The sequence below is a fragment of the Dromiciops gliroides genome, chromosome 4 (assembly GCF_019393635.1).
Source record: "Dromiciops gliroides isolate mDroGli1 chromosome 4, mDroGli1.pri, whole genome shotgun sequence".
Lineage (NCBI taxonomy): Eukaryota > Metazoa > Chordata > Mammalia > Microbiotheria > Microbiotheriidae > Dromiciops > Dromiciops gliroides.
This window is the reverse complement of record NC_057864.1, coordinates 404383269-404403881: the sequence shown is the minus strand read 5'-3', so window position 1 is coordinate 404403881 and position 20613 is coordinate 404383269. Positions and strand designations below refer to the sequence as shown.

General features: G+C 37.6%; 1 protein-coding gene across 2 annotated transcripts in view; it reads left to right on the top strand.

The window, feature by feature from the left end:
* The window catches only part of PRKN (parkin RBR E3 ubiquitin protein ligase), a 1788167-nt gene that overhangs the window by 595368 nt on the left and 1172186 nt on the right, over nucleotides 1-20613 (top strand). For both annotated transcript variants that reach the window (XM_043964490.1, XM_043964489.1), the window contains exon 3: nucleotides 15567-15807. In XM_043964490.1, the coding sequence (XP_043820425.1) occupies nucleotides 15567-15807 (241 nt within the window). The remainder of the gene's footprint in view (nucleotides 1-15566; nucleotides 15808-20613) is intronic.

The following is a 20613-nucleotide window of genomic DNA, read 5'->3' as shown; positions in this document are numbered from 1 at the left end:
AGAAACCAAATGATTTGCTTAACTCCAGCTAGTTATTGGCAAAGCAGGAGCCCCGAGCTCAGGTTTCCTAAATCTTAGAATACTAGTCCTTAATTTGTTTTAAAAGATACATTTTAGTTTGATGCAATGGAGGTTTTCCAGCAGACATCCAAGTAATCCATGACAAGAGCACATTCCCCCAAAATGGTGAAGCAAAAATCCTAATAGCATGATTGAGCCTCATCTTTGTTTTCACTTAGAATTTTAGTCACTGGAGATAAATACGCAGACAAAACCAAAACAATTCCTCACCTCAAAGGAGCTCCCATTCTGCTGAAAAGAGACAACATGTAAATATATGTTAATGAAAAATTTCTACAAAATAAATCCGAAATTTTTATAGAGCATGGGAAGGACTAAAAATTGGGGGAACCGGGAAAGGGCCTCTCCTCGAGGTAGCATATGAACAGAAGCTTGAAGGTAGTTAGGGTTTTCAAGAAGAAAAGGGGTGAAGGAAGATCATTCCAGGTCTAGTAGGTAGAAAGTCTTTGCAAAGGCAGAAGAAAGAATTTCTTATTCATGGAAGGGCAGCTAGGTGGTGCAGTTGGTAGAGTGTCAGTAAGACTCATCTTCCTGAGTTCAGATCCTATCTCAGACCCTTACTAGCTGTGTAACTCTGGGTAAGTCACTTAACCCTATTTGCCTCAGTTTCCTCATCTATAAAATGAGCTGAAGAAGGAAATGGCAAACCACTCCAGTATCTTTGACAAGGAATTCCCACATAGGGTCACGAAGAGTTGCACATGTCTAACAAAAACAACAGCAACATTCATGGGAGAGCAAATGTGCTGGAATGTAGAGTATGTGAGGAGCAAGAATGTGCAGTCAGCCTGCAAAGAAAGTAGAAGCTAGACTATTAAGTGCTTAAAATCCCAAACTAAGGAGTTTATATTTTATCCTTAGAGACAATGAGGAACTAATGAAGCTTCCAGAAGAAGGCAACAGCATGATATTCATATTTCATTGTTAAGTCATCCCTGGACATAGCTTTTTGTTACCAGTTTCCTCATTTTTTAAATGAGCATAAAAATAATAATAGCATCTTCCTCGTAAAGTGTTTAGCCCAGTGCACATAGAAGGCACCATGTAAATGTTAATTATTATTATTATTATTATTGGTATTTTCTTATTATCAATAACCTCATTTGAGGGCATAATCTCATGGTCTCCAAGTATGAAGATGCCGCTACTAAGACTGCTTCTAAGTGAGGTTATTGACGGTAAGAATATCCCACCAAAATATTCATTGCAGTTCTTCAAGATTAATCATAACAACAACAATAATAATAGTAACATAATTACTTTTTCTTTTTTTTGGTGGGACAATGAGGGTTAAGTGACTTGGTCAGGGTCACACAGCTAGTAAATGTCAAGTGTGTGAGGCCAGATTTGAACTCAGATCCTCCTGAATCCAGGGCTAGTGCTTTATCCACTGCGACACCTAGGTGCCTAGTAATCTAGTAACCTAGTAACCTAATATCTAATAGTTTTCTGAGATATTTCAGCAATTTCTCAGCTGTCCCATCGTTCACTGCCTGTTTTCTCTCAGCCCTGTCAGAGGTATTGTAGCATAATGAGAAAGAATGCTGCATTTGGAGTCAGAGGACCTGACTTTCTACTATCTCAGCTCTGTCACCTATGCCTTGTGGACCTTGGGCAAATGGCTCAAACTTTCTGAGACTTAGTTTCCTCAAATATAGAACTGGGAGAAAATTGGATCATATGCCACTCAAGCAGTAGTAGCAACAACAAGCGTTTCTTTAGACTTAAAGGTTTTCAAAGCCTCTTACAAATATTGTCAGCTTTAATCCTCACAACAGTTCTGGGAGGTAGGTGCTATTATTATTCCCAAGAGGAGATGAAGGTTGCATGGATAATTAATAATAATTTTTTGTGCGTGTGAGGCAATGCGGGTTAAAGTGACTTGCCCAGGGTCACACAGCTAGTAAGTGTCAAGTGTCTGAGGCCAGATTTTGAACACAGGTCCTTCTGAATCCAGGGCCAGTGCTTTATCCACTGTACCACCCAGCTGCCCCCAGGGTTTGTTTTGGGTTTTTTGTTTGTTTGTTTGGGGTTTTTTGGTTTTGGGGGTTTTTTTTTTTGGTTATGCAATTGGGGTTAAATGACTTGCCCAGGGTCACACAGCTAGTAAGTGTCAAGTGTCTAAGGCTGAATTTGAACTCAGGTTCTCCTGACTCCTGGGCTGATGCTCTATCCACTGTACCACCTAGCTGCCTCTAATTAATAATAGTTAAGAAAAACAATGGTAAGCATTGGCCATATTTTTCCTTACTTGCTAGGCTATTTTGAAATTTTTCCCTGAGTGTTGGCAATTATTAACAATGACCATGATTTTATTTTATTTTTTTTCACCATGATTTTATAACCAAAAAATTCCTTTGGAGTAATTTCATCAATTTCCTTCAATCCCCAAAAGGTAGAAGACAGAATCTTCCAAAGTGTTAAGTTGGGGAAACTGCAGGAAGCTTAATTAAGAATTCAAAGTGAACAACATTGTCATTGTTAGAATTTTTTTTAAAAGACTATTATATAAATCCTAAATAATACTGGCAAATTTTCCACATTCTTTTTGTATTTATCTTGAGGAAGTTCAGTAATGGAAAGTCACCCTTTTCAGGCTAAGTAACGTTAAGAAGGGCAGCTGGAATGCACAATGGATAGAGCCCTGGGCCTGAAGTCAGGTGCACTCATCTTCCTGTGTTCAAATCTGACCTCAAATATTTACTAGCTGTGTGACCCCTGGGCAAGTTACTTCACCCTATTTGCCTCAGTTTCGTCATCTGTCAAGTGAGCTGGAGAAGGAGATGGCAAACCACTCCAGGGTCTTCAGGCATATGGAGATGGAGGTCAGGAACTGAACAACAATGGAAACAAAAAAAGAGCTTCCTTCTTCTCATGTTCATTGTTCTCAGCATGCCCTTGGTCCTTTTGCTTATTCTCAGGGATATCGGAGCCTACTGCCAAACTAGGAGTCTTTACCGAGCTCTCAGAAAGAATTTTGAATGTACACAATCATATTAACCAATGTCAGCACACAGCAGCTTCCACTAGGCAGAACCCAGGCAGGAATGTCCTTTTGATCGGAGGAAAATAGCTGTCACTACATTCATTCCCTTGTATTCCACAGAAGATGCCAGTAACTGTCACCCAGGCAATTAAAATAAAATTGCAGATTAGAAACAGCAAGGACACACTGACAGAGGGGAGAAAGGGCAGGTGACAGGGCAGAGGGGGGGAAGACACTTGTATAAAGCAAACAATTCTTTTGGGGGGGCTAGTTAATGTAGAGGACAAGCATCCCTAACCACCTTCCCCTAACCCCTAAGGAAATGGCTGCATTACATACAGCTTACCCTAGACAGTGACAGAATGATGAAGACAGCATCACCACACATCAAAGCTGTCCTCGGTGCTGTAAAATCACATACTGTGACAAATGTAGCATCCGCCTCCTAATAATCTTCTTCGAACACTGAGTTCAGCTTTAACTATAAAGCTACATAGAGAGCAAAGGCAGCCTCAGAACTTTCTCCATCTCAATTTAAATGCAATCAGAAAGTGTTCAAGGATTTCAAGAATGTTCTGTAGGCATCCATCTTGAAGTCTATGATCAAGATGTGTTCTTTGTTTTTACCAGCTTGAGAAATTTCATTTTTATACACAGCCATAATATGCAAACAAGCATTATTTGTTTACTCAGTCATTTGACTTGGCTTTTCTGCCCAAAGTTCTTCTTTGTGGAATTTGTCTTTAAAAGGACTCTATAAAGCCACTGCTTTTGAGCATTACATTTGCATGAATGACATTCTCAGGCTTTACAAGGAGCGGCCAAATTACCATTCATTGGCTTACATTCTTTAATTGACTATAAAATTCTTGCTCTGAAGCCATAACGGTAATCCATAAAATAATAGGAGCTTTCTGATTTAGAAACACAATGATTTCTTTTTCACCCTAAGGCAAATGTGGATTTTGTTTTTTTGCTCCCCACCCCACCTTGTTTTTATTGTTTAACAGGTCAATATTTAAACTAAGTACAGGAATAGTATAAGGAAAGATTCATGGGAGGTAGCAGACCTTACATATAAATTAGCTTGCTCCTTACTTTTAGTCCTTAACATTTTGTGTGGCATTACCTCCCACAGTGCTTTTTGCCTCGGAAGCTATTCATACCCTTGTTTATTTAAATAGGAGTTCATCACAAAGAGGAGCTTCATTTTGCTTGGTTTCCATTTTTACTTGAAGATGAGAAATAAAGGCTCAAAGCATGTTGTGGCTCGATACCCTTTCTGTAAAGCTTTCAGAAAGCGATTAGATTAGCCAATTTCTTTTTTAAAAAAAATAATTTATTTTAATTTTTCTAAATTACATGTAAAGATATTTTTTGAGTTCCAAATTTTTCTCTCACCCTCCTTTCCCTTCCCCCTCCCAAAGCTACTAAGCAATTTGATGTAGGTTAATACATTACAATCATGTTAAATATATTCTCACATTAATCAGAAGGGAAAAAATGCAAGAAGAAATAAAAAAGAACAATAACAAAAACAACAACAACAAAAGTGAAGATAGTATGCTTCAATCTGCATTCAGACTCCGTAGTTGTTTTTCTGAATGTGGAATTCCCCACCATATGTCTTTTGGCATTGTCTTAGATCACTGCATTGCTGAGAAGAGCCAAGTCCATCACAGTTGATCCTCACAAAATGGTGTTGATACTATGTACAATGTTCTTTTGGTTCTGCTCATTTCATTCAGCATTAGTTCATGTAAGTCTTTCTGAAATCCATCTGTTTATTTCTTATAGCACAATAGTATTCCATTACATTCATATACCACAACTTGTTCAGCTGTTCCCTAATTGATGGGCATCCCCTCAATTTCCAATTCTTTGTTATCACAAAAAGAGTAGCTATAAATATTTTCGTACATGTGGGTCCTTTTCCCTTTTCCTATTAGCCAATTTCTAAGCTACCTTCCAACTTGAATTTTCTTAAATTAATAAATATAATTTTCCAAAGGAGTTAAACATTTTTAATGGTGTGGTTGACAGGCAGGCCACATAGTGAAATGCCATAAGATTGTACACCATTTTTTTGCAGAGCACAGTATTATTATTTATTATTTACCATAATATTTCTTCCCCAGTATTTGGGATTTTACCCACTTAGAGTTCTATTTTTTTCCTTCCAAATTAAAAAAAAATGTTCCCCATCATATGTAATGTGTTTGATGGGGAAACTGCTCTAACTTGAGTTCATTCTTCAGTGAAATGCGGTTCATCAGATGTCAGAAAATTGGGCTGCTTTTCCATTGACTTCTCTTACTTTAAAACAAATGGTTCCTATCCCAAAGCCTGCTTCTACCATGTCCTGAGGCTTCATTTTTTTCCCCAGTCCCCTGGGGAATGACAGTAAAAGCACAGCATTTCAAACATTTCACATAGTATAATTATATCAATTTTTTCCCTCTAATTCTTCCTTTTGGTTGCATGCCACATTGAGTGTCAGAGGCAGGATTTGAATGCTGGTTTTCTCAATGTACTATCTGGCCTTTCATGACATAAATTACCAAAATAAAAGTTATTTAGTGTCTCCCTGCTTCTGATTTCTTAGCTGCTTTCCCCAATAATCATCCAGTTTTCCAAAATGATCCTGAGAAAGTAAAAAACAAAAACAAATTCCAGATAGAGTACCATCTATATCAGGGATTGAGGAAAATGATAATAAACATAGCCTCTGCTGCTGATTCTTCAAATGATTCTGGTGATGGGGTATCCCAGGTATGTTATCAAGAGAAATCAAAAGGCCTAATTTATAGGAAGAGGTTTTTTCGGTGCAATGGTTCAGATGTCTCTCTCTCTTCTCCTTCCTCTCCCCTCCCCCAAAGTCTGGTATACACTGAGCCATAGCAAGGTTGTTGGAGAGTTTGAGGTTCTTACCTCTCAGATGCAAACACTTGGTGAGCTCTTTATAAGGGTGCAAGACTCTTTGTTACTGTTGTTGAGTTTGGTAGTGTCTGACTCTTCCTGACCCCATGGACTATACCATCCATGGGGTTTTCTTAGCAAAGATATTGGAGCAGTTTACCATTTCCTTCTCCAGTGTATTTTTTATTTTTTGGCGGGGGTGGGGGGGGTGAGGCAATTGGGGTTAAGTGACTTGCCCAGGGTCACACAGCTAGTAAGTGTTAAGTGTTTGACTCTAGGACCTTTTGGGGCATAGTTGATTTAAGGTAGCCTTGATAGTTTTTTATCCATTTATTATCATCTTTTCTACTAACTCCTTTTTGTCAATTAATTTTGTGTAAGATATCTGAAACCATTCTTTCTGGGCTCTGAGATCTAGTGATTTTTTTTTTTTTTTTTAGTGAGGCAGTTGGGGTTAAGTGACTTGCCCAGGGTCACACAGCTAGTAAGTGTTAAGTGTCTGAGGCCGGAATTGAACTCAGGTACTCCTGACTCCAGGGCCGGTGCTCTATTCACTGCGCCATCTAGCTGCCCCTGAGATCTAGTGATTTTAAAAGGTAGATATAGTTATTCCTTCCACATCATGACTTTCTACATTGTAGTTTCACTATATTACGGGTTGACATAAGAAATTAAATGGAAATTTTGGAGAGTTTCTGGGAAGCTGCAGATGACCTGTGAAGACCAGTAGATGACACAGAGCCTATGACCAAATAACTTAACCCAGTTTTACAGTAAGGTATTGTAAATGCCTTAAAGAGAAAAATGTAAAAAAATCAGACTTCTTTGGTATGAAGGGAGGGCCAGAATTTTTTACATGAATTTTCCAAATCGTGGGGGCTCCTTGCCTCTAACCCCACCCCCCCACCCCATCAGGTGGGAGGGGTAACTGTATATACAGGTAACTCTAGTTGGATTTGACTCATTTTAACCCAGTTCAGCACAGAAATATTAAGAACCTACTCTGTGCCAGTCCCTAAGCCAGGTGTCAAAGATGTAAAGTGACGCAGTCCCTCTCCTCAAATAGCTTACAGTCTAATGGAGCAGAGGCAGCATCAGCAAATACAATAATACTGTGAAGCAGGATGTGATTAGCTCTATGGATAAGGATGAGAATTTGAGGAAGGAGAGACATCAGACAGGATTGGAATAGATATGGAGAAGGTAGCATCCTGAAGTCAGGGAGGGATGGCCCCAGGTGACAGGATGAAGGGGGGAGTCCCCTCCTTAGGAGGAAGACCCAGCCTGCTCCCATTCAGAGGTGGGAGGCAGACAGCAGGGTGAGATCAGGGAGCAGTTGGTATTTCAGTGTGGCTGGAACATAGAGTGTGTGAGAGGAGGAGTCGCATAATCAATCAGTCTGTCCTTGTCAGAGACCAGGATTTAGAAGATTTAGCAGACTTTTGGATAACACTCTTCAGTTATGTTTGCAAGTTTCTGGTCAGCTGCCCAGCATATCCCAAATTCTTTCTGTGACAAACCAGCTTTCCTTTATACAAAACACTGTATCTGGCCCTTACCCAACACACTGATTTCTGTTAAGAGCTTTGGCTCTCCAGGGTCTAGGTCTGGTAGCCCCTGGTATTTACACATGCTGTCTCCTGGATGAATGATTACAGAGAGGAATTAGTCTGGATCAACAGACAAAACCAGAGAATGGCACTGTACGATGATATATACAATGCTATTGTCCTTTCCTACAATTTGATGTCAGACTCTAGGAACTTGCCTGAATTATCCTGACTTTCAGTGACTTAGTACAGGCTGCTGGCTAGAGGGCATGTCCAGCAGGCATATGCTTACAGATCCAGGTGTGCATTAGGACAGCCAGCCTATGAATATTTATGAATATTGAAAGAAGTGTTACCCATAGTACAAGGCACTAGGCTTATGAAAGAGGCTCATTGCCATGAGTAACAATACATGACATTTGTTTCAAAGATTTGAGCCTAGGGAGGAAGAGTTTAAGGAATTTATAGGAATATAGGCAATTCACTGACCTCCCTGTAGGTCATGAAAATTAAAACCTGCAGTAATCTGGTCACTTCCTTGCTATTAGAGGGGCCAAATCAGCCCTGCCTGCTGGGTTATGTGTAATAGCTCAGGCTGCCTTGAGTATTAGGTAAAATGTATAATTCCCCATTGGTAGCATTTAATTTTTTTTTTTTTTGTGAGGCAATTGGGGTTAAGTGACTTGCCCAGGGTCACACAGCTAGTAAATGTCTGAGGCCGGATTTCAACTCAGGTCCTTCTGAATCCAGGGCTGGTGCTTTATCCATTGTGCTACCTAGCTGCCCTCCCATTGGTAGGACTTGCCTATATGATAAGGGTGCAGAGTCAATCCTGTATGTGTGTACTCACAGGCATGCGTGTGTGTGTGTGTGTGTGTGTGTGTGTGTGTGTTATGTGTGTGCTTGCATGTGTGCATGTGTGTGTTTGGATCCAGGGTTCGGGAAGAGTGGAGAGAAGAGAACAAAGGTATTCTTAGGGAGAAGAGTCCAAAAACACAGCAGGAGAGATTATTGCTTATTTTTCTCTAAGGCAGTTACAGTAGCCAGCTTTGTGTATTGTGTGTGACTGAATCTCCAAGTCAGTGGTTCTTTTTCTCCCAAGAGCACCCTTTTTTATGTTTGTTTTAAAATAGTCAATGGCCCAAGCTTCTCCTAAGCTCCTTACGAGCAATCAATCCTTTCCCGTGTTGACTAATAGATTTTTTTCAAAGCAAAGAAGAACCAAAATGAACATATCAGTTGCTGGATTTGTCAGAGATATATTGTGACCTTGAACAAGCTGTGAATTTAAGAAGACAGTGTGATGTGGTGGAAAAGAACTAGGTTTGAGTCTTGACTCAGGTTAAAAAAGATTCATTATTATAGGCAATAATATTGGTAATAATGATAATAGCTAGAATTTATATAGTATAAGGCACTTTACAAATAATATTTCATTTTATACTCACAACAACTCTTAAGAGTTAGATACTATTATTATCTTCATTTTACAAGTGAGGAAACTGAGGCAGTCATAGGTTAAGGGACTTGCCCAGGGTCACACGGCTAGTATGTCTGAGACCAGATTTGAACTCAGATCTTCCTAATCCCAGGTCCAGTAATCTTTTCACTGTGGCTTTATCTAGCCAGATGACCTTTAAAAGGGATGATTCTTTAAAACAAGAATAACAACACTTTCCCTGCCTGTATCATGGGATTTTTGTGAAGCTACCATGATATAATAGATGTAAAATGCTTTCTTATTTAGCTGTTACCTTATTACAATAGTGTATTGGAGGTGAATCTGTAAAGGTGGAGAACAAGCATTTATCTAGTTCCTACTGTGTGCTAGGCGCATAGAATAGGGGTTTTAAAAAAATATATTGCAGGTAGGTCAATGAACTTGGATGAGGAAAAAATGTATGTCTTTTTAAATCCTCTAACTGAAAATAGTATTTCTTTCATTTATAAGTATGGACAAGCAAAAGTGATATTACTAATACTACTTTGTAAATCTTATGTATTTTATTTTTTGTGTTTAAAAGTATTTTTCAGAGAAGGGGGTCCATAGGTCAAATTATACTGACAAAGGGGTCCATGACACAAAAACAGGTCAGGAACCTCAGCTATAAAGGAATGGACCAATCAGATGGGGTAAATAAAATCATCTAACATCAAAAAGGAAAGGAATGAGTTTTGGTATGGAACGGAAGAATCAGGGCTGGCTTTTTTGCATTTGCAAAACTACAATGATTTAAAAGAATACCGATCTCCTTTCTTTCCCCAGTATTCTACTTTATGTATCTACTAACAAAATCTAGAATTAGAGATTAATGTCTTTAGGTTAATAAACATCCCTTTTTCTAACATGGCCCTACTTCTGAGAGAGTTAACACATTAAACTATTTTCATTCATTCACATTTTAGTATGAATTAATTTATCACATCAATTTCTTCATTGTTAAATAGCTTAGGACATAGAATTGGGGTGGGGAGGGAGAAGGGAGTGTAGAAAAGGGGAAGAAAGAGGAGAGACAGATATAGACAGAAACTGTCTGGGATGAACTAGCCTCTGTGGAGTACCTCTGCTTGGGATGTTAAGCACAGGGAGGGAAGTAGAAAGGGAAGTAGGGCACTGAAAAGCCTTACCTAATTCAGAATTTGCTTAGGGCTGGTCCTGTATCTAAATGAAGGTCGTTGGTAGGTGAACTTTTAGGAAGAGAAGGAATTGAAATGTGAAACTAATTTAGAACCAAAGGCATATTTCTAAATAAGGATGATAGTTAATATATCTCTCTTGAATGCTGAGAAGTATGTATCTATAACATTGAAAATATACTGAATTACATGGAGAAAAGAGGATATAGTCACACTTTAAAAAAAATTTATCATTGCTGCTTAAACGAAATTATTGTTATGAATAATACTTGTGTTTGAAATTTCATGTAAAAAATTGAAAGTGAATTATTGCTCTAATTAGTTTTAATGGGAGTCGAGTTAATTGTGTAGGGTTTGTGTGTGTGTACGTGTGAGAGATGCTAGTGGGGGAGGGGAAAGCATAGTATGGATAAAATAAATTCCAGCCACTTCTTTAGGAAAGCTCTATCCTCTGCCAAGGAGCCTTTTACTGGTGCTGCTAACAAGTGGCACAGTTGATTGACTTGCATTTCACCTCCTTTCCCTTCCTTTTCTGCCTCTGCTATAGGTGCTAATGAGCAGTGAAATGGCTAAAAGATAGGCAGTAGGAGGCCAACAGAGGAAAACCCAGGGCATGCAAGAACTGAATATTTAGCCTGTGGATAATTGACAGTTAACTGTATTTTTATTTCCATGCTTACTAGTTGTTGTTTTTTTCCTTCCCATTCCTTATTAATTGGCAAAATGCACTGATTATAATGAATTGTAATTTTAAAAAATGAAATGAACCCATGTTGTAAATCACTAAAAATGTCCATCATTTAACTGTCTTCTCATCTTTTTTTTAAATCACCTGAATATATTTGAAGATTTTTTTTCATTCTTCATACTTTAACATGGGTTGATGTGTGATACCTAGAGAGTGAAATGAAGTCCCATAGATACAATGTATTGAGAAGAAGGGATTTCTCTTTAGTGCTGAGGTTTACATGTTTACAAGCACATTTTGTTTTTAATACATTTTTTTCTTAGCCTTAATCAATGAATGGGAGTTGCTTCAGACAAATTGAGACCTAGGAAAGATCTTAGCTTAACAGGGCCAAGATTTCCCCAACTCCAGTCTTCCCGATGTTTATCTTGCCACTGGACCCAGATGGCTCTGGAAGATAGAGTGAGGCTGCTGACTTTGCACAGCCCTCTCTGATTTAAATCCAATTCACTGTAAGCCGTGGCATCACCTTCTGATGTAATGGTCCTCTTCTAGAATGAAGGAAAAACAACAACAAATACCTTATTGGTAGTAGCAATTATTCCTTAGTTTTTGCATTAAAAAAAAAAGTTCACCTTAAAGGGATTCCTAATTAACTACTGCATGCTTTTTCCTTTGGCCTAGAAAAAAATATATACATATAGAAATATATACATATGTACATACATATATACATATACACTTATATCTCTATCTCTCCATTTCTCTCTATGTAGAGAGAGAGAAAGAGAGTTAAAAATCTGGCAGGCTTGCAATTTGTCTATTTATTAGTGATTCTTTTTAGAATAAGCAATAAGTAATATGTGTGCTAGATTGTCATTTAATGAAGCAATCTAAGCAATTGAAATTCTTGTAAAAGGCATTTCTTTAAATGACCTTCCCCAATATAAAGAAGCTTTTTAATTTCAACATTATTTTTTTTAAATTGAAAGACTATGAACATCCCTTTTAGAATATTGAATTGGAAAGTCTCTTTTCATCTGGCAGTTGTCTACTGACCAAATTATTGCTGCACTAAGAAGTACATATTATTAAAAAAATTCAATTAAAAAGAAGAGATTTTCATACTTTCAAATTTCTATTTGGTACAAAATGGAATATACAACAGCCTTGCATGGAAATAATTTCAAATATGGGGATAAGGATAGGACAAGATAGAAAAAATAATCAAAATGGTTCTGCAATCATTTTGAAAAAAATGTCTTTCCCTACATAAAAATAAAATGTGATAGGGATTTGGAATTACCATTAAAAGCAGAAATGGAACAATTTGCTTAAAAGCCATTTAGGCTCCTTGTCCATTGTACATAGAATAGTTAGATAGTTGGAAGAAGTTTGGATGGCCTTTCTCTCATCCTAGCCATCCATTTGTTAAATCTCATAGCAAATTTTCCAAGTTTCAAAATTTGGAGGAAGATTCACATTCCTATTGTTTACAGGTTTTCCAACTATGTATATTGATGTTACTTCCATGTGATTATTAAACTATATGAATTTCTATTATTTTAGAATTAGAAGCATCATGGCATAATATTAAAGAACCCCTACTGTTTTGGAGATTTTTTGGAGAAATTGTGTTGTGAGTTATGAGAGCTTTTTCAGAACACTATTTTTTGAGCCAGAAGGACCCTCAGGACCATGGCACATTCCCATCCAATTTGCAGCTGAAACTTACATATGTGTCGTCTCCCTTATTAGAATGTGAGCTCCTTGAGAACAGGGGCTGTCTTACTTGTCTAATAACCATCCATCCATCCATTGTAAAATTTGTCATAAAGCCAAATTCAAATTAATTACAGTAATTGAGCTTGATTTCCCTGAAAGAGAAAGAGATATACCATACTTGTTCAAAAGGAAGGTGGTAGATTATGAGTGAAGTGATGCATATATTATTAGATGCCATTAGGTTATGTTTTACTTGAATTTTTCTTTGTCACACAGGACAGTTTGGTGTTAGTGTTGGTGGGTATGCTGGACAATGATTAAGATATTAAAAAAGTGAAAAGTAAAAGTTATTAATTACAAAAATAATCTTTGGTGAGAAAAGTAGTTCATCCTTTGTTTTCAAAGAGAACTAGTGACATCATGGGGTCATATCTTGACTTGTATGTAAATTGGATTTAAGTGAGGAGGAGTTATGCGAAGTCATCTGCCTCACTCTTTCTTTTTGAGTCATCAAAGTCCAGTGGCAAGACAAAAGTCAAGATAACTGGGACTGCCCAGGTTGCAATGGATGATCTTTGATGTCTGACCAAACCCTATATAAAGAAACCAAAAACAACAACAATAACAACAACAAAACAGGTTAAAAAGTGCCTCCCAGTTGCTGTTGCCCTCTTCTGAAATTACTTTGAACTTGCCTTGTGTATATTTATTATTTTATTATTTTTTTTTTTTTTGAGGGGCAGTGAGGGTTGAGTGACTTTCCCAGGGTCACACAGCTAGTAAGTGTCAAGTGTCTGAGGCTGGATCTGAACTCAGGTACTCCTGAATCCAGGACCAGCATTTTATCTACTGCACCACCCAGCTGCCCTAATTATTTTTTTCTTTTTCTTTTTGTTTCTCACCCAATAACACATAAGCTCCATAAAGACAGGCATAATTTAATTTTTTGTCTTTGGATCCCCGGCACAGTGCCTGGCACATGGTAGCCACTTGATAAATACTTGTTTAATGAATGAATAAACGAATGTGTGGTTTCTTCCACTCGACATCCTGTCAGCAAATTAGAAAACTATTTGTGTGGAGTGGAAACATATGCCCTTTGCTATGTGATTATACTATACTGCTCTTCATTCATAGTCCAGTGTTAATCTCTGTTAACTCTTCCTTTTCATTTTTCTTCAGTTGTAAAAGCTTACTATCAGGAAAGGACTCCCTGGTGAGTGTTTCTAGGTATTCAGCATTTGTTCGTGGCAGTTTGAAAAAGGCTTTCCTTTCAATACCTAAGAATTAATGATACCATTTTCTTAAGTCTGGATTTTGAAGTGGCCACACCATATCAAACCTTTACCCATCCTATCACCCATTTAGATCTGTTCTGAAGGTAATCTAAAACTCTAATTGCTTACCATATGGACCAGCGCACTCACTGTCTTGTGAAATGGTATTTCCAAGGGTTGGGAACTGGCTTCTGGGATCTCCAAATCAAGAAACTAATGGTCCAGGAGTCATAAAAACAGTGTTTTAGGAAAAATATTCCACAAATATCACCCTACATTACTGAAATATGTCCAGAGTATCCCATTACCTACTTCAAGCTTTGCCAGGAGCAACAACTTATTCCTTAGAGCTATATTCTGTTTCTCCTATTCTTCATAATTCCACAGCTCATAGATGGCTCTGCAGAATTACTTAGACCCCTTGTTGCTTCAAGGCAGTATATATACATAAATATACACATGTATATGTATCTATATGTGTGTACATACATAGATATATGTATGTACACATATATATATTAATATCTCTTGCCATTTTATATGTGTATGTCTATGTGTATTTTTTTTTAAGCTTGCCATTCACTGTGTTATCCAAGGACAGATTTTTCTCAGTACTGATTTTCAATTCGGAGAAAACCTGGCCACCCAAGTACAAATGTTACCATAATCACTGTAGCTATGGTTGCTTCATGATCTACCCTTTCCTGTAGTTCTTCCAAATGGTAATGTGTGAGTACAGCCTAGCCAATTTGCTCCCCTCTTGGGCCAGAGAAACATTCTCCTTTGCTTATGAAAATTTCACTCCATGGAACAGGCTGTTCACTATGCAGATACAGGACAGAAAACCAAGCTCAATGACTTTTTCATCTCTTATGGAAAATCTCAACCTGGATTTTGGCTTGTGACAGTGTGTGTGTATGTGTGTGTGTGTGTGTTTGTGTATGCATGCACATCAACTCATTTTGGGGGTTACTATATAATTCAATTATTAAATATTCTCACATTCATAGATATCAAAATATAAAGGTGCTAGAATTTTAAAATAAGTACTGACAATAGTTTTTAAGGAAAGTGAAATGTTATATTTAGCGCTTTTCTGTATCCTTTCAACAAAATATGTGTTTCAGGAGAAATCCATTGAGAGAAAACATTTAATTTGTGTATCACTATTCCATATACATGGGAGTATCTGAATTACTGTGCTTCTCTAAGAGAAAAAAGATAATCAAGGATAGTCTTACCTGCCAAAATCTAAACTTAATTAGTAATCATGGGAGCAAAATGTTATTTGTAGAGTAAGATTAGTTTGTAGGAAAATGACATTTTTTTTCATTGTATATACTGAGTGGTAGATTTTCTTTTCCATTGGAAATCATGGTCTTTATAAAAAAAAATAAGTATTTTTGCACTGTTGTTTGCTATTCCACTTATCCCCAAATTTTAGTTTGGAGCCTCTGGCCCTAGTCCAACATCACTTGTCAAACACACTCAATATGTAAATGCTATGACCCATTTCAGGGCCAAGTAATCCTAATTTTAGTAATTTGCATTTGTCACTTTCCTTTAAGTTCCATTACTGTACGTAGAAACTGTACATACAACAGACCAAAATACTCAGTAAATTCTAGAATTAGGGACAAGTAGGACTTTTTGCTTTTATTGGAAATTTAAAATCTGTCATATTATGTGCATTCCTTCTACAGAACTGTGACCTGGACCAGCAGAGTATAGTTCATATTGTGCAGCGGGCCCAGAGAGATGATCAAAGAGGAGATGAAGCTGGGCAGAACAATCCTGGACATTCGAGGAGAGTCCCAAGTAGAGAACCTGAGAGCTTAACCAGAGTAGACCTCAGCAGCAGCATCCTCCCTGCTTACTCTGTAGGCCTGGCTGTTATTTTGGGTAATGAGGAAAAGGATGCATCTCATCAAACTGGAAATTCAGGTAATTTCCTTTGCCTACATGCTTAAATATAGATGTGATAATGTCTTTCCCTTTCCTTATTTTTTTTTCAATCTTAATAATATTTAATTTTTTTCCCTTTTTTTCTTTGTGGGCAATGAGGGCTAAGTGACTTGCCCAGGGTCACACCGCTAGTACGTGCCAAGTGTCTGAGGTCGGATTTGAACTCAGGTCCTCCTGACTCCAGGGCTGGTACTTTATCTACTGCGCCACCTAGCCGCCCCCATTCTTATTTTTTTTAAGTTATGTGGCCATAATGTTTCAAGTCAGGGCAGATGTGGAGCATGACATATTTTAGGGAAAGCTTCTTAAATACCTGGGGATTTTAGATCCCTACCTTCTGGAAGACATATTTGTCTGGTAGAAATGATTGGCTGGGAAACTGGGGTCTAATCAATAGCCTAATCTCTTCTTTTTTTTAATAGCCTGATTTCTGAGCAGAGTTCATCTGTGTGTTGTCTTCCCTCATTACTTTATAAGCTACTTGAAAGCAGATATTGTCATTCTGAGGATATTTGTATCCTCAGAGCTTAGCCCAGTGCCAGGTACATAGTAGGTGCTTAATAAATGCTCATTGACTTGACTTAAAGGGGCCAGGTTGTAAAAAGTTTTATAAATCAAACATATGTTATCCTGAAAATAATTGGGAATTGTTGGAGTTTATTGAAGGGATTGACACGTTCAGACTTGTGAATTACAAAGATCAATTTCACAGCCCAGTGGAGAATGGATTTAAATGGGGAAAGACTTGAGGCTAGGCAAACAGAAGGCTCATGCAATAGAGTTCAGACATGAGGAGATGGGAACCTGCACCAGGGTGACACTTGTGTGAGTAGAGAGGAGGAGACATTGGAAAGAGGCTCTAAAGGTAGAAAAGATAAGTATTGGCAATAGATTGAGTATGTGAGTGTGCTTTGTGTCATATACAAGTGTTATAGTAGATGTCACCAAAGTTATGAGTCTGGGTGAATGGGAGGGTGATAGTGCCCTTGACAGTATTAGGGAAGTTTAGAGAGGGTGAGTCTTCAGATAAAAGGTAGTAACTTCCGTTTTGGACATTTTTGAATTTAAGAAGTCTCTGAGACAGTCAATAAAGATAGACAACAGTAGACAGCTGTAGATATAAAACAAGAGGTCAGAAAAGAGGTTAGGACTGAGAATCATCTGCATAGAGATAACAATTGAACCTAGGGGAATGAATGAGCTCACCAAGTGAAATCTTGGAGAGAAAAAAGGAGAAAAGAAGAGGACTTATGGTAGAGTCTTGGGGACACCCACCATTAGCAAGTTTGAGCTGGATGAAAATCCAGCAAAGGAGACTGAGAAGAAGTGGCCAGACAGGTAGAAGGAGAACCAGGGAAGAACAATGTCATGAAAACCTAGAGAAGAGAGGGTATCCAAGCAAAGTTGAGAAGCAAAGGCTGCAGAGAGGTCAAGGAGGATGAGGACTGAAAAAAGTCAATAGATTTTTTTCTATTAAGATAGAATTGGAAGGGCAGCTAGATGGCACAGTGGATAAAGCACTGGCCCTGGAGTCAGGAGGACCTGAGTTCAAATTCAGCCTCATATACTTCACACATACTAGCTGTGTGACCCTGGGCAAGTCATTTAACCCTCATTGCCTCAGAGAGAGAGAGAGAGAGAGAGAGAGAGAGAGAGAGAGAGAGAGAGAGAGAGAGAGAGAGAGAGAGAGAATTGGTAACTAGAAGTTTTCAGTTGAATGTTGAAGTCAGAAGCCAAACTGCCCATGATTGAGAAGAGAATGTGAGAGGACAGAAAGTGGAGGCACATATTGTAACTGGCTTTCTCAATTTATTTATCCACAAAAGAGTAGAGATATGCCATGATAGCTGGTGGGCATGATTGGATGCAAGGGAATGGGTGTTTTTGTTTTTTTAGGATAAGGGAGAAATGGGTGTGTTTGTAGGCATCAGAGAAACAGCCAGTGAATAGACATTGAAAATTAGTGCAGGAGTGGGGATGATAGAAGGTACAGTCTGCTAGAGAAAATGGAATAGAATGGGATCAAGAGTGTATCTAGAAGGGGCCAAGGAGATAGGGCACATCTTTACATTAAAAATTTTCCTTTTCTCCTTTAAAACTCCTCACAAAATTTATCTCTAGGAAGCTTACCCCAATTGCACTCCCCAAAAGTATGAACAATTAAAAAAAATCTTTTAATCCTCTATCTAACAAAGCACTTCTAATGTAAGAAAAAAGAAATGACTGCTCATCTAGCTCTTCCCTAGAATGTTACATTGTAGTTGGCTAGAATTTCCAATTCTTTTATGGAGGCCAGAATAATGTGTGTGGTTATTAAAGTGAGAAAAGTAAGCAAAACAAACCAGGAGTACCATGAAATCACTTCAAGCTGTAGATAAGTCAGTTTGTTATATGGATTTTCTCTACTGAGGTTCAAGTAAGGTTTTTAGTAGTGTACAGAATATTAAGATTGAACCTAAATGTGACTTTTTTTATCTGACAAGATATATTCACATGGCAGTACTTCTCTCCCCCCCCACACACACCCTTTTTTTTCCTTTACAACCTTTAGGCAGGTGAAAATATCAGTCTTATGAAAATTTATCATAAAGCAAGGATCAAACCTGACCTGTGATCACTGGCAAGGACTGACACTGATGAAATCATACATCATTGATTTATTGAAATATAATATTTAAAAAGCCAAATTTGGAACAAAGTCTATGAATAAGCAATAACTATGAGCAAAATAATCCTGTTGGTGATTTTTTGGTAATAGCTAATTGCTAGTTTAAGTGAGACTTTGTCCTTTCATGTCAGTTGTTAAAATACACACATATGTAGTATATGGATATACATATATGGATATAGTAGATAGGGTTGGGAAATATAAATGCAATTCACAGAAAATCAGTGATAGACAATCCTTCAACAAGAGATTGTAACACATCCATTCATTGATCTATTTGTTGACCATGTACTATGTTCTGTATATTCCAATGACCATAATAATAATATCTTATATTTTTATAATACTTTAAGTCTACAAGAGCTTTATCTTATCATGTTGAATAACTAGAAGCAGCGACTGTGGTTGGTTAAATGTGAATCGTCTGCAATAGAAGAAGGCTGAATGATCTTTGAAGTCCAGCCCTAAGAAAAGCCGCAATCAAAAGAGGAGTCAGAAAGTGAACAAAAGGGGAGTGTATTGAAAATTAGATTGAAATCACCAGATATCTCAGAAGCATGAAAATTTAGTTACAGACCTTGACCATAAATGGATGCATTAATAGGGGAAGATATTATTAACAGAAAGGAGTTTACTTTCCAGATCAACTAAATGAGTCTAGACATCCGTGAAGAAATATTCCAAGAAAAGGAAAATGAATCAATGCCTGATAAAGTAGAGGACCCTATGGATTCCCAAGAAAGCATGGAACCACAGGAAAAAAGTTCTTAAATGATTTAAAAGAGAAATAGGGATTGTGAAAGCAGAATATATGCCCTGTAGTGAAGAAATAATTGGAGGAATAGGGAAAAAAATGAAGCCACAGAGGCAAGTTTTATAAAAGAAACAAAACAAAACAAAAAAGAATAACTGATTGCAAGTGCAAAAGCACAGAAGAGAAAGATAAGTGTAAGAGAAAAGAAGAAACAATAACATTAAGAAATGATCTCCATACAAGCAAGACATTTTTATCTCAAAGACTGAGTGAGAATTACAGGTCTCCCAGAAGAACATGACAAGTCAACAACAACAAACCAACACCCTAAATATCATATTACAAGAAAACTATCTAGAACTTCTGGACACTGAAAACAAACTGCCAATCCATAGTATCCACAGTTCTCCCCTGAGGGAAGGAGAACCAAAGTCTGGATTTCTCTTTCTTGGCCAGGTGAACAGTATGAAGAACCCAGTCAAAAGCTTTATGAAAATTTAGGTAATCCCCAACAGTTTACCGCTAACATGCCAGACTAGTAACTGTTAGAAAAATAGATGAGATTAGTTTCCTATAATCTTTTTTGTTTTTTTAAAGAAAGCCCTGGCAGCTCTTTGTACCTACCATTTCTTTTTCTTTCAGCTCATTAACCATACTTTTAATAATAAGTTATGGAATTTTTCCAGTAATCAAGGTCAAACTCATTGATCTGTAATGTAGAGATGGCACCTTTTTTCCCCTTTAAAAAAATTTTACCCTTCTCTGATGTGGCTCTTCTGTTCTCTGTAATCTTCCTCTCTTTCCCTACCAATTGTTAGGGAAGTTTTAGGTCTTTTTCTTAATTTTTTTTCAATCAATTAGCATTTTTTTTTGTTCCTCTCTCTCTCTCTCTCTCTCTCTCTCTCTCTCTCTCTCTCTCTCTCTCTCTCTCTCTCTCTCTCTCTCACACACACACACACACACACACACACACACACACACACAGAAAGAGTAAAGGAAAATAAAAATTAAACCCTTGAACCAAATATGAAGAGCCTTGCAAAACATTCCTATACCAGCCATGTTCAAAAATACATCTCATTCTTCATACTTCTAAAGATCACTGAGAGTGGCTCAGCAAGCACACCTGCTGGTTATACCAGTACTCTGAAATATAATTTATCCCACATCCAGTGATCTAGCTAATCAAGAGCTGCTATCTGTTCTCTTCTTGTTTTCCACCTATCTTGAGTATCCGTTTCCCATTAGCGTTTTTTTTTCTTTTGCCCTTTCCAGTCCAAAGAACATCCTCCTTGCTACAGAACAGAGAGGTAAAATAACTGGTGAACAACTTTGCCTTCTTTCCCTCATCAGTGATAATTAT